The sequence below is a fragment of the Salvia splendens genome, chromosome 12 (assembly GCF_004379255.2).
Source record: "Salvia splendens isolate huo1 chromosome 12, SspV2, whole genome shotgun sequence".
NCBI classification, from domain to species: domain Eukaryota; kingdom Viridiplantae; phylum Streptophyta; class Magnoliopsida; order Lamiales; family Lamiaceae; genus Salvia; species Salvia splendens.
The window spans coordinates 33,686,025-33,709,740 of record NC_056043.1 but is presented as its reverse complement, the minus strand read 5'-3'; the positions used below and the strand labels follow the sequence as shown (position 1 = coordinate 33,709,740).

Below are 23,716 nucleotides of genomic sequence, written 5' to 3'. Positions count from 1 at the left end.
ATCATATGATAACATAATGACGGTATTACCATTTTGTTGATATTTTATCTACTATTTGTTGAAACTTTTGAACTTTAATCTCATCCACTCATTTTAAAATTTAAGGGTGTAGATTTAGTCTTAGTCTTGAATTATGATGTTATAAGCATGGATTATGGTGTTATAAGCATTAGAAGATGACCCCAATATAGATAAAATAATATGGAAAACCGATATGATATGAAACTGGATCATTTATACAAACTTCAAATTTTTATATTAACATGAAATAATGATAGTAAAACATACTAAAGGATAAATGATGTAGTATAAAAAATTTCACCCTGCATAAATACATTTTGTGATGTATATTTAAACCCCAACGCCATTAACTTTTACCTAAAATGAGGAGTGCAAAATAGTAACTGGTGTAACTTTTTGTAGCAAAATGATTTTTTTGATAAAAAAGATAGGCTCAAATCATTCAAAATGATGTGCAAAAGAGTATAAAAGCTTGAATAAAAACAAAAGCTCCCCAAAAACAAAGAAATACTATAAAATTAACGAATCAAGCACAAATCTACCACTACCTCATAAAAGCAAGCCCAAGAAGAACACTCTGACAACCAAAAGACCACTAACAAAGGACCAACCATCCTCAACAAAGTTGAATAGCCACACTTCATTTGCGTCCCAACCATCTTCTAGCTTTAGGTAAGTCTTTGCATACTTACCCGGACGAGTAAGGAAAATTCGGATAACATCCTTTAATCCATAATCCAAGCCTCCAAAGAAGTAGTTTTTTCTCTACATCTCAATTTGGTTTCATCTTTTCAAATTGACCAAGTGATCACGTAGAAGAGAGAGCTCCAAATTTTCTTATCAAATCTCCTGAGTGTGTCCATCCATGTAATAAAACAAGATATTGGATCATTGGGCATGCAAAAGGTGAGATTCCAGCAACTGCATCCAAAATATCACGTGAGAAAATCTGTAATTATTTGTAGCAAAATATACTACTACTATTACAATAAAATTTTGTATCGAGATAGAAAAAAAAGTTGAAACTTTTATACCTCAAGATTGACGTTTTTAAAATATACTAATATGCAAAATATATTAAAATAAAATGTGAATGAAATCTTTTTTACTCCTAATATTTTTTACCAATATAAAATCATGATTGAATTATTTTGTATAGATAATATAGTATTCCAAAATGCAAAGGAAAGTTACGTAATTTGGATAAAAAACATTTGAAACCTTTTTTTTCATTCAGGTACACGTACTATTTACTTATTTAGCTAGATCTGTTTCTCAAATGGCCCAACTGAACAACGGCCCACAGACATTTGAATTTTAAACAATAACAAGATACTCATACTACTATACTAGTATGTTGCATTTGCATGGCTACATCTGGGCATGCACACGGTTCAGTAACCGCCGGTTCCGGTTCATAACCACCGGTTCACGGTTCATGATTCCCATGAACCGAAACCTGCCCGCCAAGGGTCCCGGCGGTTCCGGTTCAAAAAACCGCCGATTTACAGGGCGGTTCAAAAGCGTCGGTTTTCGGCCTGAACCGCCGGTTCCGGGCCGGTTCGGCGGTTCGGCCAAATTTTTTTTCATTTTTTTTATTTGTTTATGTATGAAATGTGCGTAAATAAAATTCAAAAAAACACGATGAAAGTTGCAATTTTATTGAGATTACACGTTACAACAATTACAAATCACAAAAAACCTTGAGGTCTTGAAGATTTAAACAAAAATTTAAATACAACGAGACTACTAGTCAACAACGAAGCTAATTATAAATTACAAAAAAGACTTAGAAGTTCTTATAAAAAAACTTATAAGTATATATACTCTTAGTCGGCGAAGGATATCTTTCTATATAACTAAATTGAGGACACCTTTAGCAATTCAACTTTAAATGTTGAGTTTAGTTTAACAATCAACAATTATAGTAGAATTATCAAAAGTTTCCCGGATTTAGCCTTATAGAGAAATCCACTTCATCGACTAGAGTATATACAAATATAATTATTTAATTGTATTTGCATATTTTTAAAGTAGGAACAAATGAAAAAAAAAAAAGAAATAAAGGAAAAAGGACTTGAGCTCAACTTAAATTTAAAATTTAAGTTGAGGTGCCTACGTATCCCCAATGCTCATTTGCATTAGGGAATCAAAGCCCACGTAGTTCTCTTACCTTACTTACCTATTTGGCTTGGCCGGCGGCGGTTGACGGTTGGCCTACGATTCATCTCCGGTGAATTCATCTTGTGATCCCTCCTGACGATCATCCCAATCATTTTCTTGTTCTCTGACGTCAGCTTTGGCCCAATCATCAAGTAACATCACGACTTCCATATTTTTCGCAGAGAGCTTACTTCTTGATTCATCCAACACACGCGAGCCAACACTAAAAGCAGACTCGACAGCGACAGTGGAAGCCGGAACAGAAAAAATCTCCTTGGCCATTGACGCAAGTATGAGAAAATCTTTCTCCTGGGATCCCCACCAATCGAGGATGTCGATTTGGGCGGGAGAAGTAGGACCTTCATCACCAAAGGAAAAGAGTGAATCGAAATATAAATCTAATTCACTTACCATACTTGAGGAGCTTTCACCGGTGCTGTGGCTGTATAGATCGACTAATTGGGATTGAGCGTCGGGGTCATCATAATCAGCTTGAAATGCGAAGCCATAGTTATATTGTGGAGGAGGGGGGTCTTCTGACTTGGTGGGTACTGTTATACTTGGTTTCATATTCGGTGTAGAGAGAACGCAAGTTAAACTCGAAGGTTTGTTGGATAATTGACCGGTCCGGGATGGTTATTTGAAATGTTTCTGAGAGGTCTACTCCAAATTCGTCACTGGTATCCGATTGCACCGCTTGAAGTGGACCAAGATCAATAGAACTCAAATTGTTATAATAAAAATCTAAATATAATAAAAATCTAAAATCCTGGAGGTACCGGCTAATTTCCATTTTGGATCCAAGATCTTTGCAATCAAAAACACCGTTGGAATATCACTGAAATACTTAAGCCATTTTTCAATCATATAATATAAAACACACATCAATTCAGGTGAAGAGGAAGCATTTTTCATTGCAGTTTTAAAACCAAGTGATATATACATGCAATGCTCTAAAACACGAACAACAGTGCAATAATAAACACCCGATAATTCAACAGTAGCATTTTTGAAATATTTGAACAATTTAAATAAAGCCACGCTATGTTCCCAATAACTATGCGAAAGATATAAATCATGAACGAGATAGGTTCTATAAAAATCACATAAAGAATCTTTATGCGTCAAAGTAGAATTCAGACAATCATATGTCGAATTCTACCTATGAAACATATCCATAGTAAAATTAGTATATCTTACATTCTTTTGATGACAATATTTCTTCCAAGCTTTGCCAATAGCTGGCTTTTGATGGATTAATCTAACTGCAGTTCTAATAGGACTAACATGCTTTTGCCATAATTCAAGCACATCTTGTACACATAAATTTAAAATGACATATGCATCTTTGATAAAAATACTTACCTCCAATTACCGGAGCACAAGCCGCAATCAAATCACTAATACTTGCGGTGTTAGCAGTTGCATTATCAAAACCAATAGAAAATATCTTATTGCATAATTGAAACTCATTCAAAACTTGAATAACTAAAGAAGCAATTTCGGGTGCAGTGTGTGGTGTCTCAAATTCTCTAAAACCAATTAAACGCTTGTTCAAAGTCCAACTATTGTCCACAAAGTAAACCGTAATGCCCATGTATGAATGCCGGTTAAAACAATCAGTCCATACATTTGAGCAAATGTTCACTTTGTGGCCCAAGTTAACTAAATAACGTGATACTTCAACCTTTTTCTCTAAACATTGTCTAACGGTAGATCGTTGAACGGTCATTCGACCTATTCTTTTGATAGCTACGTTAAACCACTTTCATAGTAACCTCAAATTTTTTGTCATCATAAACATTAAAAGGAAAATGCTTCATTGCAGCCAATCTAGTCATAACGTCAGAATTTTTTTATCATATCTAAAAAGAGGCGTACCTGACGAATCTGAGCCACCGGGTTGGAAGTTTAGTTGGGTTTGGGTAGAGGTAGTGCCACATTCTACCGGATGCTTTGTCACCAAATGACGATGGAGGGTGCCATATCCCCCACCACTCGCAAATTTGTACACTTTATCACAATAGTTACAATATGCATGAAACGCCGATGTCTCTTCTTGAGAGTGCGGATCATGAGGACTTGGAATCACCACCGGGACCTTCTTGTAGTGTTTAACAAAAATATCAGATTTCAAAGCTTTTGTAGTGTTAGTGGGTGGAGGGGGGGAGGCATCTCCTCATTTCCGCCGGTGTTAGACGGAATACGAGAATGAGATCTATCATCATTGTTGTCCGAGTCCGACGATATAGACACGTCGTACTCGTCATTTTGTTGGGAACCACCGCCCCCACCCCCACCTTGATGCATTTCAGCGAGTAGCATGGCCATCCTATGATCTTCTTCTATCTATAAATATAATATAAGTTGAAGTTTAATTAGGAACACAAAAAAAATTAAAAAAACTCAATCTTATGAAATTATGAATTGTAAAAATAATTTTATTTTTTAGAACTTACTTGCAGGCGTTCAGCCGCCACTCAGGAAACCTCTTCCATAACTTCTCGACGAGTAGGTAGCCTTGATTTTGAGGGACGACTACTTTGATCTTGGGCAATTCCTTTGCCCCGATCACCACGTCCCGGTCCACCACGAGAAGAAGACATAGTGATAAATGAAAGTAGTATGGATGGAATATGGAGTATGGAATAAATGGTAAATTACGAACACAACAACAAATATAGTAGTAAGTAGTAACTAGTAAACAACTTGAGCAATTAGAGAGAATGAGGAGAGAATAGAGAAAGGGAGATTGAGAATGAAATCCGTGTTAACACAAGAATGGGGTGAGTAAAAATGAGGGGAAAAGTGGGGTATTTATAGGAGTAAAATTGGAAGATTATTTTTTTTGAAATTTCAAATTCGGCCGGTTTACCGCCTGAACCGGCTGTTCGGACCAAAACCGGCGGTTCAGTCCACGGTTTCTGACCGAAACCACCGGTTTCTGACTGGTTTTCTGGCCTATATACTGCACCCTACGCTCTACCACCTGAAAAAGCATCGGAACCGTCGGAAGTCGTCGGTTTTTCTGCAACCCTCGCTTGCAACCCTACGCCCCTAGCCGGAATCTGCCCGTTGGGACCGTTGAACCGCCGGTTCACGGTTCAAGATTTTCGCAAACCTGGACCGGTCCGCTTGAACCGCGAAACCGCCGGTGCTGGTTCCGGTTCATGTACCGGCGGTTCGGAACCGCCGGGCCAATTCGGTTTGTGCATGTCTAGCTACAACCCATAAAAATTGATTGTAAATTTCAGTACTAATGATTAGCAATAAGGTACTACTACTACTATAACGTATACATATGGGATTGGATAATTAGTTTTGTGCACTTCATTGTAACGCGCATATGCATCAACTTTATTTATCAACTAAATTTGTGATCCAAATTAGGGATGAATAAATAGTTTTGGCTCGGTTAAACATTCCAAGTTTAAATTTTGTGATTCGGATGTACATAAAATAATACATTCAAATACTTTTTCTAATTCGATTACTTATTAAATATGATTTCAAAATCACGATATTTGATTCGGTATTTGATGGGGTACGTACTAAACAAGCCCAGCATCGGCCCAAAGCCCAAGGAAGAGTATCAGTTCGGCATTACCAAAGAGTTCGGCCCCAGCCTACAGCTCGGTAAAAGCCGACCAATCAAGCTCTACTCTCAGATCGGTAAAAGCTGCTCGGCAATAGTTCAGCAGTTCGGTCTCAGTATTCGACCGAACTGGGAGATAGTGGACTCATGCAGAACCTCCACGACCTCCACTACACGATCTATTTAGTGGTGTCAACTCATGCAGGATCTCATGCAGGATAGCGGACCAAACAAAGAGATAGTGGACCCATGCAGGATCTCATGACCTCCACGACATCCACGACCTAGTTAGTGGTGATGCAAGCCACGATCTTAGTTCAATGTATAAATAGAACTTAGATCAGATAGAACAGAGATCAGATGGATAAAAGGAGAAAGGAAAAGCTCTCTAGACATCAAATATCATATAGCAAGTCTGTATTTGTAAGCTGTAAACCAGATCAAGCAATACAATCTTGCCCTCCTTTCTTCCCGTGGACGTAGATTTACCTCAGTAAATCGAACCACGTAATTCCTTGTGTCGTGATCTATATATTTATTACCTGCATTTACTACCATCAAAAATTCGCCCAACCATCAGTATTCACAAAAATTCAATCATATCAGGGTACAAATTCATTATGGAGTGAAGATGAGATAATTGGCATGAGTTTTATGTTAATATTCTCATAAGTTACTTTATTTTAATTTGTTTTTTCTTATTGTCTCCAAGACAACAATTCATAATATTTAAATCGAGAAATCATCATTAAATCAATCATATCTATCTATTTAGAAAAAAATTAGAGTTTTCCCTCGATGTTTTAGAGAATAAATTATTAGGCCCATGGAAAATGGACTTTGAATAGGAGAATATTAAATAAATGTAAAAAAAGAGGAGGGTTTCTCTTATAGAAAAAATTAACAAAAATTAGATAGACTGGGAAAAATGTGACAAAAAAGCACATGGCTTGGGGATTAAGGTCACAACAAAGTAGATTGGTTTGGTGAAACCATGTGAGTTTGTGACTCTGGACTATACTTTTTATAGTAGTATTATTTATTTACCTATCTCCATCATTTGATCACGTATAAACTGTCTACAAATTAATTAATATTATACAGTTGTTGAAATAATTTTCTTGCTTTTCTTTATGTTCTACGACTAAACAAAAACTAAATAAAAGTTTATGTATATAAGGGATATATATTTGTAATAGACATTTATGTATGTGTATAAGTATATGATAGGAATAATCAATAGTTTGAATTATTTTGTGTGAGCATGGTTGTTACATGTCATTTGTACAAAATAAATTCTTTAGTTTTTGTTTCTTTGTTGCAGGATTTTACTTGACTAGCTAGAAGTGAATTAAGCAACGCCTTTGTCATTTCTGGAATTTCTAAAATAAAAGGAAATAATTAATAAAAATGTATCTTTTCGTGATTGATATTTATCCAACTCATTGTAGGTGACACATCTATAACATGAGTAGTATTATTTTTAGCTTGTTGTAAAAAAAGGTGTTCCCTTGGTGTGTAATAATGCTACAGATGTTTGGCTTAACCTTTCATTTGCATGCAAATTAAAAAAGTAGGACAATTAAAACGTTTAAATAATCGTTGAGGAAGAAAATCCAATCCTACTTCAAATAATCTAATTTCTACATCGTCGATCCATCAAAATTATTCACTTTCCTTCTTTTAGTAATTTCATCCATGAACAATGATAACTGCAACAAAAATACCATTAAGGATATCTTTTAATCCAGTTAAAGACGCTTATTTGTGTTTATAAATATACCACCAACGCTTCAAAAAACGTCCTTATTGTTGGTATACCAATTAAAATTAGAAGACACAAATAGAAGCGTCCTAAAAAGCAGAAGATTAAATGAATTTGTCCTTCATTTAGGAACGCTTTCTTTTGCGTCTTAAATTGTTGTTATATTTAAAAATTCCAACCCGAGTAATTGTGTATCAATTTTTGTGTCCTTAAAAATAATTTTTTTTGGTGGATAGTCGAGATTCGTTGTAAGCTAATATATAGTTTATACAGACTATTCTTTTTATTAAAAAAATGTTTCATCTTCCAGAAAGACTATTTGGTTGTAGACGAGAGAGTATTATTTGAATTATTCTTAAAAATAGTAGTAGTAATTAAGAACAAAAAGAAAAAAAGGAAGGCATTGTTTGGTTTGGCTGGCCTATAATTATTTGGTGAGTGCACATGACTCCACCGCTCGTCGTTGCGATCGACTCCACCACCTACTATCAACTATAACAAACAGATTATTTTAAATTTATCTTCTCGCCCCCCCCCCCTTAAAATTTAATGGTTTTATTTTTTTTTAAGAACAGGTTACCCACCATCCAGACAATTCACAAGCTGTTGTTTGGCCCCTGCATTTTCTAGTAGTACGTAATATTAGTATTATATTTTTATTCATTCAAACCTAGAAACATTTGACACGAAACGAGAGTGACTGATAATTAATTACGGAAATTGTCTCTTATAGTTTTTTTTTATTAGTTTCAAGGCAAATTATCTCTTATAGTTATAGCATCTTCAAACACCATTAATTAAGGATTTTTAAGTTGGTTAATTATTATAAGGGTAGTGATTTAGAGAGATAATGTCTCCATGCCATAACACCCTTTTTTTTGGCTAAGTATAATTTATATTGTGACTAATTTACCCTAATATTAAATATCCTTATCTAAATGTATATCATTAATTGGAGATAAACTTAAATCATGCATTATTAAAGTAACCGATTTCAAAAAATTATGAGTCCAATCTCTTGAATCAATTACCTAATTAAATCCAAAAATTATGAAAGTCAACATTTTTTGAATTCTTGAGTTGGGTCCATTTTGGACTGAAACTTTTAAGTGTGTAGTATTATATATTCATTCATGCATGCGTGATGATTGGAAAGCCATGTTTGATGTAACTCATATAGATTCGTTTACTCTGTCAAACAAAAGACTATTTCTAAACTCATATAGACACATCATTAGTAACTTACCCAGTATGAAATATGGACTATACATGCATGACCAAATACTTATTTATTACTCCACGCGATTATACCCGGTATGCAATTTGTTGTAACACATATTTATGTTGACTAAAGTCCCAAAATGGTCCTTAACATATTGCATTTTTTTGATTTTGGTCCAAAACATTATCTTTTGAATTATTCGGTCCCTACATTTGAAATCGGATCACATTTGGTCCATTTTGGACGGTTCCGTCAAATTGTTGACGGTTTTAATTACCGGGTCACAAATCCGTCACTAATCGGGAGAAAATGATCTGTCACTAATCCGTCAGGGTATCCACAGTGGTGATAGCCCAGTAATAGCTCAGCCATAGCCCAGCCACAAACTCCTCCTGCCACATCATCAATACTAAAAATCCTCCTGACACATCAGAAATAGCTCAGCTATAGCCTAGCCATATCATAAATAGCCCAGCCACATCAATAGCCACATCACTAATAACACAATATACGGAATTTAATTTACGAAACATATACGAGAAACATTAATAATACTATTTTAATTTTAAAAAAAGTACAATAAATTAAAAAGTACAATAAATTTAAAAAAGTACTAAAATTTTAAAAAAATACATTAATAATAAAAATTACATTAAAAAAAGTACATTTTACAAAATTACATAAATAAAAAAAACTAACTCCGAGCAGTCCTCCGCGCCCATTTCTCGGTGTTGATCTTGTATAGAAATTAAGATAGAGAGAGTACTCGTTAATACAAGTGGTGCGAATGAAAATGAAGTGCAAATCGCGTATATATAGTGTCTCGAAAATTAAAAAAAAAAAAAAAAAAAAAAACCGCTGGGCGATCCCGACGCTGCAATGGCGCCGAGCGGATCGCCCAGCGCCCGTCGACCGCCTAGCGCTAGGCGATTTTTAATTCCGAAAAACCGCTCGGCGGTTTTCGGAAGCCGCAATGGTTCGCCTAGCGACCGCCTAGCGCCGGCGCTCGGCTAGGCGGGGCGCTAGGCGCCATTGTGGATAGCCTCACAAATCCGTCACTTATTCTTTTAAATTGTTTTATCTCCTTATAAAATATTGTCTTTTGACAACATTTCATATGTAATTCTCATCATACTATATTTGTCTTAATTAGCCATTCCAATTGTTTATTTAAAATATCGTCTTTTACGTTTTAACTTATATGATTTCACTAAAGTAAATATTTATTTTGATGAAATAATATTGTTTTGAATATTGTCAAAAGACAATATTTTATAAGGAGATAAAACAATTTAAAAGAATTAGTTACGGATTTGTGATGGATTAGTGACGGATTTTGTGACGGATTAGTGACGGATCAGTTTCTCCCAATTAGTGACGGATTAGTGACGGATTTGTGACCCGGTAATTAAAACCGTCAAATATTTGACGGAACCGTCCAAAATGGACCAAATGTGATCCGATTTCAAATGTGAGGGGCCGAATAATTCAAAAGATAATGTTTTGGACCAAAATAAAAAAAACGCAATATGTTAAGGACCATTTTGGGACTTTAGTCTTTATGTTTTAAATATTTGTATTATATAAATTCTCCATTTAGTGGAGTATTATTTTCCCAACATAATTATTCATTCATGTTATGTGAAATTAAGTTTTTGAAAACAGTTACGGAACTAGAAAACTGGCTATTTTCTCACCTAATTTGGATTTATTATCATCCTCATAATTATTAGTACTACCTCCGTCCCACAATAGGAGTCATATTTAGTGTGGGCACGGGTTTTAAGAAATGTAAAGAATAGTAGGTTGAAAAAATTAATGGAATATGAAACCCACTTTTTTTATATGGTTTTATAATAAAATATGGTGAATTGAGTTAGTGGAATGTAAGACCTTAGGGTTTTGGAAGGGATCAAAGTTGGGAAATACCAAGTTCCAGTCACGCATCTTCAATTTGCTGATGATACCATCATCTTTGCCCCGGTTGATATTGGGATTTTGGATGCCTATAAGAAACTTCTTCGGTGTTTTGCTTTGCTTACGGGTTTGAGGATAAACTACCAGAAATCTGTCCTTATCCCGATGGAGTGTGAGCCATAGTAGGTTGTCAAAGCAACCACTTGTTTAGAGTGTAGAATTTCAAACTTGCCAGTTACCTATCTTGGAATTCCTTTGGGAGCTAACCCGAGAAATGTGAAAACCTGAAATCCAATCATTGAAAAGTTGAGAGGAGACTGGCATTGTGGAAAGCAAGGTGTCTATCGAGGGCAGGTAGATTGGTCTTGATTAAATCGGTTCTAATCAATCTTCCTCTGTATTACCTGAGCCTCTATCGGATGCCTAAGAAAGTAGCAGGACACATCATACAAATTCAGAGACGATTCTTTTGGGGCAAGAAGGAGGGAAAGAAGGGGGGAAACCTCTTTGCGTGGGATGTCATTCAATAACCAGTTGAGCATAGAGGCTTGGGGTCGGAGATTTATCAATTAGAAATGTTGCTTTGTTATTCAAATGGTGGTGGAGATTTGCCAATGATCAGAAACCACTATGGAAGAAGATAGTTAAATCTAATCATAATACAAGACACTAGTTTCAGAAAATGAAGGAAAGCACCCAATGGAGCATTTGGGGACAGATCACAAGTACTAAAGGGCTTAACAATGAAACTCAAGAGGTGATGAGGAAAGGGATCCATATGAGAGTGGGAAATGGGCCAAACGAGATTCTGGATGGACTGTTGGGTTGGGGATGAGTGTCTTCCAAGACTCTTTACCTTGTCCTCCCAAAAAGGACATTACATCCACGAAATGGAACCTGGATCAATCGAGAGTGGAATGGAGATTGTCTTGGAGAATGAAACTCTTTGCATGGGAAGATGATGTACTGAGGATATGCTACTAGCCGTGAATCACACTGTTCTGAGAGAAAACACAGAGAGATGTGAGGATCTGGTCACTTGACAAATCTTCATATTTTTCTGTCTCTAATTTTATTTCGCAGGTAAACCATCGACTTTATAGTGAGAGCTCTCAACACAATCAATGACGTCTTGCCTGGAGAAATCTTGCTCCACCCGAGCACAACTTGTTTGTGGGTTATTCTACAGGGCAGACTTAATACTAGAAATATTTTTTTTTGGATAAGGAACATATTACTCAATTTATTTCCGTACCACTCATGATCAATACCAAGGACAGACTTTCAAGAATTGGTGTGAGTGGAATTGGCGATGATCGGTGTGTTCATTGCAAGATGGAGACAAAAACTATGGAGCATGTTATGTTTAGTTGCAAGGTGTCGAGTATCTTGTAGTATCACCGTTGCAAGCGATGGAATATTGATACGAGTCTCCACAAAGAACCAGTTGTATGCTTCGAAGAATGGAAATGGTCACCATTCTGGAAGTTAGATAAGAAGTTTTGGATAACGATGTTCTATGTGATTACGTGGATTGTTTGGGACATAAGAAATAAAATCACTTTTCAAGAGTTTCAACCCAACTGGGAGCTCGAGAAGAAACGCTTATTCTGGAGACTTAGCATTTGGACTTGAGGTTGGTGCCCCGAATTCCCCTTCTCACAGAACGAATGAATGATGAGTGGAATGAAGTTAGTGATTGGAGTAGTTAGTACTATATTTTTATGTAGTAGTACAACCGACTATGCAATAATTACAAACATAAGCCGGAGGAATGGAGGAATATCTTTGAAAAGATGGAGGAATCAGGAAGGAATTGGATGTCGCGGAGGAATTTGAGAAGTAGATGGAGGAGCAACGTCCGAGCAGATGATAAGAATTGGGCATATTTGGTTGGTCATCGGGCGGGATGACATTCTGTCCATGTCCAGTCAGTTCCGCACACTCCGGCGACGGAGTTTTCGTTCCTCCGTTGAACATGTCTACGACGGTGCGGCCTATCTGAGGGTTATCCTTGGACAACACTCACAAAGCTAAGGCCCATAATCCCACATTATCCTGGGCCATTTTTTTGGAAAAGGATGGGAGCGTTGAGGAGAATAGCGAGATTCTTGGAAATCTGGGCAGTTTCAAAACGCCCCATATTCAAATTCAAACCGAAGGAAAAAGGCTGGATTGGAAAGATTGCATGCGGAAAATAGGGGAAGAATTATGCAAAGTCGTGGAGGCGCGGATCCTGAATTAATTTTGGGAGATATTCGTGAATTTGAAGAGGAGGTAACAGCTGCAAATCAATCCCATTCCTATTTTGGTGGCAGTGGTTTTAATGAGATTGCTGACTCTGATAATTTGGTGATGGCCGAGAATCTTGCAAACTTTAAGGACGTCAGTAATTTGTTTCATGCGGAGGAAAACACTCATTTGGACATGGTGGAGAATCGATCTCTGGTGGTGCAGCAAGTTGGAGAAGCTGCTGTAATTGGGCCTCCTTCGATGGGCCTAAATAATCCCATCCCCCAGCAGGTAAGTGTTCTATCTGGACAAGTCGTTTCCCCCAGCCCAACGCCTCTCTTAAAAATTCCATGCCTCCCGAAAATCCCCACCAGCCTATTAAACCCAATACACATCAGTCCAGACCCGATAACCAAAATAAAATACAGTCTCATCCTAAATTGCCCGACCCACCTGCCAACGTCAAAAAAAACCGCAGCCCAAACCAAAAATAAATCCCAACCACGTTCCCTTTTTAAACTTCCTGCCAAATCAGCCCAAAAGAAGAAAATATTCCAACCCAAGTCCATTCTCAAAAATAATGAAATAGCAGCGTCCTTGTTCTCTGGAGTTCGAACCAGGCAGCAGATTGCCCAACAAAAATTGCCCCAACGCTTTGAAACTGCTCCTCTAGTAGATGAAGAAATGGCAGAATTTCCTCCCTTGCAGTCAGCCGGAAATGGTCAGAAAAAGGCTGCCGGAGCCTCTGCTGTACAAACCAGTCCAGCAGCCATCTCAGTCCCAGCTCCTCATGCTGGACAACCCACCAAAACAGCCCCAACGAACCCAACAAATGTCACTAAAACCGGGCCAGAATCTATGGAAAAGGAAATGAACCGAGAGGGTGCTTCTAATTCTCACCATCATGATCAGCACGAAAACTCCAATGGAGGACAGCCTAACATCCATTTTGGCCGCTCCATGGCTGATGTTCTTCGGTCGGGGCAGCCGGCGGAGGGTCCCATATTGCTTGATCGTGAAAGAGCCGATAAGCGTGGCGAGGTCCGCATTGTCGAGGGTAAACCGTGCTTATTTTTTTCGGCTAATGAAACTTCTATTCTTGCAGGCCGTTTAGGACCTGCCATCGTCGGCAAATTTTCACACTCCATCCCCCCTGCCCACCAAATTCAAAAGGCCTTAGGTAATATCAAATTTGTGGGTGCAATGTCTTGGAATTTTTTGAATGCAAAACATATTTTTATACAATTGTCTGATATGCGTGACTATGTGAAATTGTTAAATGGTCCGAATAATTCTCCTGTGTGGTATGTTGAACATCACCCAATGCGTGTTTTTAAATGGACCCCTGATTTTGATCCTTTTTTGAGATACCTATTGTGGCAATTTGGTGTAACATTCTTGCGTTACCTGTGCACTTATTTGAGGAGTCCTCCTTAATTGCCATTGGTGAGATGCTAGGTAAGCCAGTACAAGTGGATCGTGCCACTATTTCTAGATCACGCGTGTCCTTTGCACGTATTTGTGTTGAGGTTGATTTGTCGAGGCCTATTCCAGAGGAGATAGATATTAACATTGCAGGGAAACACGTGACTTTGAAGGTGAAATGGGATAAGATTCCCCTATATTGTTCCGAGTGCAAGCACGTAGGCCACTCGGCGATGACTTGCTACGCTTCTGGGAAGCGCCCCATGCCTCCTAAGAGGGATTACACGTACGGGCCGCCCGCACAGAACAGACCGACTCCCAACAGAGAGAGCGAGTTGCGACGTGCAGAGCAGCCCCTTGCGGCGACCTCCACGGCTGGTAATCCTACACAGGTCCAGCGGCAGCAGCCTAGCGCGGGAAAGGCTACAGAGAGGCCTCCCCCAGAGGTTAGCCAGCCTCCGTGTCAAGTGAGACGCAGGCAGGAGTTGGCGGTCAGAGAGATGGCCCCCACCTCTGTCTCACACCCTGGGTCTTCTTCCGCAGCCGCAGAGGGTGCACAGGTTGCTAAGGACGACGGTTTCGTCGCCCCTAAGAAGAAGATGAACGCGAAGAATGTTGCTTGTCGACAGAGGTGGCGAGAGAAGCACCGGGCAGAGAGACGGGCAGCCTCTATCGCAGCAAGGACAGTGTCAGACGGCGAGGGAGAGCATGGCATCGAGGCGGATGAGTCCTCGTCAGAGAGTGAGCGGGGTTCTAGATCGCTCTCTCCTACACTTCGACTTGGGCTCGGGTTCGGCCCCCTAGCGATGGTGTTGCATGACAACAACATGTTCGGAGCCTTGGAGGATTTTCCCTCGGATGATGCTGAGGTTGAGGTAGACAGCGATGACCACCAGGATCATATGATTTGTGAGGGTACCGAAGACGAGGCTTGAACTCTCAGATCCGGTGATTCAGTACATAGGACCTCCTTCCCCTCCAGCAGAGGGTACATCGAAGAGGGCGAGGCTATCGGCCTCGGGAGCTCGCTGAGTTTCCAATGTCTAGCCATTTCATGATCTGGAATGCCCAGGGGATAGCGAACGCTACTACCCAAGGCAGTTTCAAGAATATGATCGATATGTATAGTGTGTTGTTTGCCGCAGTGCTTGAGCCTCAGACAGAACCCCAGCCTTCTTTCTTTAGTAGGCGCTTTGGGTTGCAATTTAGGTGCTCGAACACAAACGGCAAGATTTGGATCTTCTCTCACAGGGATTGGCAGGTCGATGTGATCGACGATTCCGAGCAAGTTCTTCATGTCCGAGTTACTGCTGCTTTATTTCCTACTCCAATCTTTCTCTCCGTAGTGTACGCTAAGTGCTCGAGGGAGGGGAGATACGATTTGTGGAATAAGCTCAGGGACATCTCCTTAGCGACTGACGGGGCACCCTGGCTTGTTGGAGGCGACTTCAACATCTTCTTGTTGGAGGAAGAGAGACGGGGCAGTACGACAGATAGGCACGGAGAGATGATGGACTTTGCTGACGCCGTTGCAGACTGCCAGCTCCTGGACCCAGGCTTTGATGGCCCACCTTTTACTTGGACGAGGAGTGGGCTCTGGGAGAGGTTGGACAGAGTCCTTCTAGGGGAGCATTGGACGACAGTCTTTGCAGCTACTAGGGTGACTCACTTGCCTAGGATCTCTTCAGATCATGCCCCTTTGCTCGTGCGATGCCAGCTCACTACCCAGATTCCGAGGCCATCCTTTAGGTTTCAGAACATGTGGGTACGGCATCATACTTTCAGGGATGAGATCACCAGAGTGTGGGCGGCGGAGACGGGCTTCTTCGGCATGCTCAATCTTCAGTTCAAACTCAGCAGAGTGAAGAATTTTCTCAAAGGATGGAACAGAGAGGTCTTTGGGAACATCTTCGAGAGGCTGAGGGAGGCAGAGGAGGCAGTTACTGTTGCGCAGGCGGCTTACGACGGGGATCCCACGGGAGCCCATAGGAGTGAGCTCAGCCGATGCACCGCTCTCTATGTACTCTGCACTAGGATGGAGGAGGATTTCTGGAAGCAGAAGGCTGCCATTCGGTGGGCGGCAGAAGGCGAAAGGAATTCCAAATTCTTCCATGGGTGGGTGCGACAGAAGCGGGTGAAGTCACGGATTCACGCCATTCAGGCAGGAGGACAGACTCTCACGTCAGAGGACGATATCAGACAGTCGGCGGTAGGTTTCTTTCAGCAGCTGCTCACGACAGACGTTGAGCAGTTGGGGCAGCCGGACCTTGATCTCTTGAGCAGCCTTCCAGACTCAGTGGACCGCGAGGGCCTCTGTGCAGTCCCGGACTCAGATGAGGTGAGAGCGGCGGTCTTTGGCATCAGTGGAGACAGCGCCTCTGGACCGGATGGTTTCTCGTCCCTGTTCTTCCAGCACTGTTGGGACATCGTTGGAGCAGAGGTGGTGGCAGCAGTGGAGGACTTCTTCTTGGGGGCCCCTATGCCCCGCAGCTTCACAGCCACGACCATCATACTCTTACCGAAGAAGGCAAGCCCGGCGACCTGGGCGGAGTACAGGCCGATTAGCCTTTGCAATGTGACCAACAAGATCATCACCAAGATCTTGACATCGCGTTTGGCGCCACTGCTTCCTCTAGTATTGGCGCCGAACCAGAGCGGTTTTGTCAAGGGTCGCTTGCTTAGTGATAATGTGCTCCTGGCTCAGGAATTGATTCATGATATCAGCAGGTCGCTCATTCAGAAGGCTAACTCCCCTAATCTGGCCCTCAAGCTAGATATGGCGAAGGCCTATGATCGAGTGCAGTGGCCTTTCCTCCTCATGGTGCTTGAGAGGATGGGATTCCCGCCGGGGTGGGTGAGTATGGTCAGGAGATGTATCTCTTCGTGCTGGTTCTCTGTGCTTGTGAACGGGGCTTCGGCAGGTTTCTTCCACTCTACGAGGGGACTTCGCCAGGGAGATCCGTTATCGCCGTCTTTGTTCGTGCTTGCTGCAGATTATCTGTCGAGGAGCTTGGACAGGCTTGTGGCTACACATCCTGATATGGAGTATAGATGTGCTCGACGCGCGCCGGCCATATCCCATCTGTCTTATGCCGACGACATTGTCATTTTTGTCAGGGCGCACAGACAGTCCGTGGAGAGGCTGGTACATTGTCTTGACCACTATTCTGCCGTGTCGGGCCAGATGGTGAACAAGGGAAAGAGTCACTTCTATCTCTTTCAGAAGTTCGATTCTTGGGCGGCCGAGGTGGCAGAGGTGAGTGGATTCCAGCAGGGATTCCTCCCTTTCACTTACCTGGGAGTGCCTATCTATAAGGGGGGGCTGAAGGCCGACTACCTTTTAGATATCCGACAGAAGATGGTGGACCGGATTCACAGCTGGTCCCACAGACATCTCTCTCTTGGAGGTCGCCTTGCTCTGATCAAGAGCACCCTTGTCACTATCCCTCTTCACATCTTCCAGGTTCTGAAGCCGTTTGAGTACTGGATGAGGGACTTGGAGCAGATCTTGGCCAGGTTCTTTTGGGGCACGGTTGGGGAGCAGAGGAAGATTCACTGGGTTAGCTGGAAGAAGAAGATTTGCTTGCCGTTGGATGAGGGAGGCCTTGGCATCCGTCGTTTTCGTGAGCTCGTCAAAGCTTTCAGCATCAAGCTCTGGTGGAGATTTCTCGCGCAGGATTCACTATGGGCGCAGTTCACCATGCGCAAGTATTGTTTCCATGCTGGTCGTGCCTTCATTTCTCCTTACTCTGTGCATGATAGTCCTATATGGCATCGTCTCACGGACATTAGGGGTCAGGTTCATGGTCTCATTAGGTGGTCCCTCGGCGAAGGGCGGATTAGTTTCTGGGATGACGTGTGGGTCGGGGATCTCCTCCTTAGGACCTATTGTCTGCCTGGGACTGATCTTCCTGCCGCTGAGGTCTCTAGGTTTTGGCGTGATCATACTTGGCATGTTGATAAACTACATGATTATTTGGCTTTGTATGGTGTGCCTTTGCATGTGTTGGATCTTATCAGGGCTGTTCCGATTGAGGTGGGCAGGCGGGATGTGATGCGATGGAGCCTCACTGGCGATGGCGAGTTCTCGACGGCCTCAGCTTGGGAGCTCGTCCGGACACGGTCCCCTAGACATTTCGGACTTCGCATGGTTTGGAATGCTGGGCTGACCCCGACCATTTCTATCTTCATCTGGCGCCTCCTCCTCCAGAGGGTCCCTGTTGAGTGCTATGTTCAGACCCGCGGTATCTCTCTCGCATCCAAGTGTCTGTGTTGTGTCTCTTCTTTTTCAGTCGAGTCTTTTCAGCATTTGTTTGTGTCGAGTCCGTTGGCGAGATCTGTTTGGGACTACTTCGATGGCTGGTTCCCTTATATTAGCACACACATTCACACGTGCACTGATATTGCACTTAGATTAGGTTTTTGGTGGAGGTCCTCTCACAGGGCTCCCACCTTGCACATCAGTTTTATCATTCCTTGCTTGGTATATTTGTTCATTTGGACGGAGAGGAATAGCTGCAAGCACCGCGGCGTTTCTTTTCGTTCTTCCCATGTTATTTGGCAGGTGATTCGGCATTTGCGGATTCTTGTGGCGGCGGGTGTGCTAGTCCCCCTTCATTGGCGCGGTTGCACCCCGACTGTCGACTTCATGCCTTCAGTTCCTCCTCGCCGGCGAGTTCTGAGGTCCTTGAGTGTGCTTTGGCATCCACCCGACGATCCTTGGGTGAAGCTGAACACAGATGGGGCCTTCTCTACCTCGACGGGACAGGCTGGTGGTGGGGGAGTGGTTCGTGGCTCAGACGGTTCTCTTTTGAGGGCCTTTTGCACGACCCTCGTAGCTGCGTCGGCCTTCGAGGCGGAGCTTCTAGCTCTCCTTCACGGGTTGACGATTGCTATGGAGTTCTCATCACAGGTTTGGGTCGAGATGGACGCAGCAACAGTGGTCGCAGTGTTCACTTCGGGACGCATGGGAGCGGCGGACGTGAGACATCACATGGCTCGCATTCGCATTTTGCTCTCACAGATGCAGGTTCGGTTCTCTCACATCCACCGAGAGGGTAACCGGGCAGCAGATTTTCTTGCAGGTAGGGGGGTCCAGACCCCTGCCATCACTTACTATGATTCAGATACAGCGCCTCGGTACTTGAAGTCGCTTGTGAGGATGGACCAGCTGGGCTATCCGAACTTCAGATTCAGATATCGAGATGGATGAGTTTTTATTTTTGTTATGGATTTTGATATGTATTTCTTGTATTTCCTTTGGGCTTGACCACTCCTTGGTCATCGCCCAAGTTATTATGTGCTTTATTAGTTCGTTTGCTAGATGGATAATACCCGGCTTGTGGGGATATCCTAGTAGCTTAGATAAGTTTTTTGATATGTATCTCTTTTTGTGGACCAAGTCACTTTTGGGCTTGGTCAATGTACGACACTTTATCGTTTGATTTGATATGGACAGGTTGGGGTCCGCCTAACCCCCCGCCGTAATGGTGTTTGAGAAAAAAAAAAAAAAAAAACCTAAACCCTAAACCCTAAACCAATCCAAGGATTCATGCCCTTGCATGCAAATCACACACACTAAAAACACACAATGCTCCCTAGCCATTCAAAATTCCCAAATAAGATTTCGTCATTTTTTAGTGTTTTTCGTTAAGTTTTTTTCCTTTCATCTTCTTCGTTTGAGTCTTAGCTACGTTTCTACCGTTTTTGTTTTTTATTTCGTACTGTTTTTGGCTGGATTTCGACCGTTTTAAGTTTCGGTCTCCGGAATCCATTTTCCGGTCGTCTTCTCCGGTCGTCTTTCCGGCAGTTTCTACCGTCAGTTGTAGGTTCTAGGTGAGTCTTCGCGTCTGCTGTGTTTACAGGTACGGTTCTGATTGGCTGCGCGTGTTTCTGGTGTGTTCGGGCAGTCGCCGTAAACTCGAAGTTCGCCGGCAATGGCGGATCCGCCGCAGCAACGTTTGCTGGCTTCTCGGCAGCGGCATGCTGCTGGTGCTGCTCGTGGTTTAGAGGAGGAGAACGAACTTGTTTGGAGTGAGGCGAGAAGTTCAGATTTGCCGATGGGGTCGGAGGCTGAGTCTGAGTTGCAGGCGGGGTCAGAGGCTGAGTTGGAGTCTGAATCGGGCGGATCCGACTACTCTATGTCGGCGGAGGACCTTGAGGATGATGACTTACTCGACTCTGAGGAAGAGGATCAGAAGTCGATGGAGAGGGGCCAAGCTACTGAGGAAAACGAGCTCAGTCTTCATTCGTTGTCGGAGATCGAAACGATGAAGCGCAATTTCATGAACAGAGTTCGTCGGGGGGTCCAGATGAAGTATGCTGCTGAATACCAGAAAGAGATGGAGGATGATCGACTTGCAGATAGAAAAAATGGCCACTTCGTCGACTACGAACAGCCAAGAGTGTTGCGAAGCCACAGCAAAAGCAAAAAAAATCTGGCGAAACGGTCGGCGACACCGTCGACGCAGGAGGCGGCGCATGTTTCACGATCCCTCACTAGGGTTTCGGCAAAAGTGGCATCGTACGAGGCTCGTTCAGCAGCTACGGTTGGTGGAGAGACAAGGGGGCACGTGGCAGTCAATGGTAGGGAAGGCAGTGAGAATGCAGACTTGGTATCACAACATGACAATTCGTATCAGCAGAGGAATCTTGCAATTAATCCAGTTTGTCTTATGGATGTCGAAAATGGGGGAGTGGCAGCTAGCAATTGTGGAGAGAGAGAGATATCCCATGCCATAAAAAAAGCAACGGTTTCTTTATCCCTTGGAAGTGGCAAAACTATTGGTACATGCATCATTAATAGCACACTAGCCGCCAACTCCTCACTGCCCAAAAAGGAGATGGATTCGGTTACTAATGCTACAAATCGAGATAAGCTCCAACTGTCAGCCGTAGTCAATGCTTTGTGCTTGGAAGGGATCAGTGGGTGTTGTTTGGCAAGTACCGAAAATGAGAGAGTAATTACTGCACAATGTGGAAAACAAAGTTTGTCTTACCCCAAAAATAGGCGTCTCGATGCAGCTGATTGTGGAGCATGTGATAATTTTGGAAAAAGCAACATTTATGGCTCATCTCCTTCCAACAATGACTGCCCCAATTTTGTGATGAATCAATATTTGAAGACAGCAATTCACGCCAACTCTCAACCGACTACCGAGGTCAAGGCCAGCTCATCGAAAGCAATTCCGAATAATGTGAACATGGGGAGTGAAGACAAACCTGCTTCATTAATTTGGAGTGATATGGAGCACGTCGATATCGTCAAAACACATGGGAAATCGACAAGTATCTCGACAGAAGAAACTCAGCAACTTGATCTGGCGGAGACTCGAACCCTCGTCGCTCAGCAGGTGAATTCGGGCCGAGTTTGCGGGCTGCCGTTTTTGCCAATTACTCCTGCCTCGGTCCAGGTAAGTTCCTCACTGGACCCTTCCTTTCATCCCTCTCTTTCTCCTTTAAATTCCAAGCCCATTTACATCCCAAATAACCCCCAGCCCACTTCACATTTTATTTATTCCCAGCCCAAAAAACAGCTTATTGCTACTCCCCCACAGCCCAAAATCAACAAACATGCAGCCCATTCTAAAAAAAATAGAACCCCTATGCATCGTCCTTCCCAGCCAGATTCTGACGCCGGAAAACAACTCGCCGTCGCGATTTTTGCCGGCCAAAAACACCCCAGCCAATCCAAACGCCGTCCACCCTCACATCCTCAACCCACCACTGTTCTTACCAGCCCAAACATGGAGGATTTTCCCCCGATCAGCAGCTCCAAGCTGACTCCAGCAGTTCCGACGTCTGCCGAAGCCAATCGGGCAGCCCCTCTTCATGTTGTTCTTCCTTCGGCTGTTCACAACTCACCCACGCCTTCTCTTCTGCTAAGATTGCTAATTCTCCACCTCTTTCTTGGGCTGATATGATGAATGAAGATGCTCATTTGGAGAAACAAATACATGGACAAAATTCAAAGGAACATCAGCCTCCATCGGCTGGAAAATTTGGAGACCAATCAAATATTTATTTTGGGACATCTATGGCTGATGTTTTAAAGAGAGGGCAGCCGGCAGAAGGTCCGATACTTTTGGATCGAGAAAAGGCGGATAAAAGAGGCGAAGTTCGCATTGTCGACGGTAAACCGTGTCTTTTCTTTTCGGCCAATGAAACTTCTATTCTTGCAGGCCGTATAGGACCTGCCATCGTCGGAAAATTCTCTCACTCCATCCCTCCTTCCCACCAAATTCAAAAGGCCCTAGGTAACCTCAAACTTGTGGGTTCTCTTTCTTGGAATTTCTTAAATGCAAAGCATATTTTTATTCAACTTTCCGACATGCGTGACTATGTGAAAATTTTGAATGGTCCTAATAACTCGCCTGTTTGGTATGTTGAGCATCACCCTATGCGTGTCTTTAAGTGGACCCCCGATTTTGACCCCTTTTTTGAAATCCCTATTGTGGCTATTTGGTGCAATATTCTTGCCTTACCTGTGCATTTATTTGAGGAGTCCTCGTTGATTGCTATTGGTGAGATGCTTGGTAAGCCTGTCCAAGTTGATCGGGCTACTATTACTAGATCTCGCGTCTCCTTTGCTCGGATTTGTGTCGAGGTTGATTTGTCGCGCCCTATTCCGGAGGAGATAGATATTGACATTGCAGGTAAACATGTGACACTTAAGGTGAAATGGGACAAGATCCCGTTGTATTGTAACGAGTGCAAGCATGTGGGGCACACGGCGATGTCATGCTACGCTTCGGGGAGGCGGCCTATGCCTCCCAAGAGGGACTACTCCCAAAGGCCGAACCCACAGAACCGGCCTCCTCCCAACAGAGAGGGAGAGTCGCATCTGGCAGGCCCTAGTAGACAGCCTCAGGGCCCGAGGTACCAGCCTTTTGCTAGCCAGCCTACAGAGAGGCCACCCCCGGAGGTTGGACAGCCACGGCGTCAGGAGAGGCGCAACCAGGGCGTGGTGATCAGAGAGCCGGCCCCTGGCCCCGTCTCACACCATGGGCCTTCTTCAGCAGCCGCAGAGGGTTCACAGGCTGCAGGGGACGACAGCTTCGTCATGCCTAAGAAGAAGAATAAGGGCAAGAAGAAGTATAAGGGCAACAAGAAACAGGCGAAAGCCACCTCGGCGCGGACAGTGTCGGACGGAGAGAGATATCAGGGTATGGAGGGGGATGATTCCTCGTCAGGGAGAGAGCATGTCTCTAGGTCCAGATCGCCATCTATTACACGCGGCTTCGGGTACGGACCTCTAGCTATGGTTTTGCACGGTGATAACATGTTCGGGGCCTTGGAGGATTTTCCCTCGGATGATGCTGAGGTTGAGGTAGATAGCGATGACCACCAGGATCATATGATTTGTGAGGTACCGAAC

The 23,716-nt window shown here is 42.8% G+C and overlaps 1 protein-coding gene across 1 annotated transcript; it reads left to right on the top strand.

Moving 5' to 3' along the window:
* Positions 1-15,379: 15,379 nt before the first annotated feature.
* LOC121757936 lies at positions 15,380-19,837 on the top strand. Its single transcript, XM_042153383.1, has 6 exons — positions 15,380-16,360; positions 16,502-16,730; positions 17,334-17,596; positions 17,804-17,856; positions 19,364-19,424; positions 19,799-19,837. The coding sequence occupies exons 1-6, from the start codon at positions 15,380-15,382 to the stop codon at positions 19,835-19,837; spliced, it is 1,626 nt and encodes a 541-aa protein (XP_042009317.1).
* Positions 19,838-23,716: the final 3,879 nt, after the last annotated feature.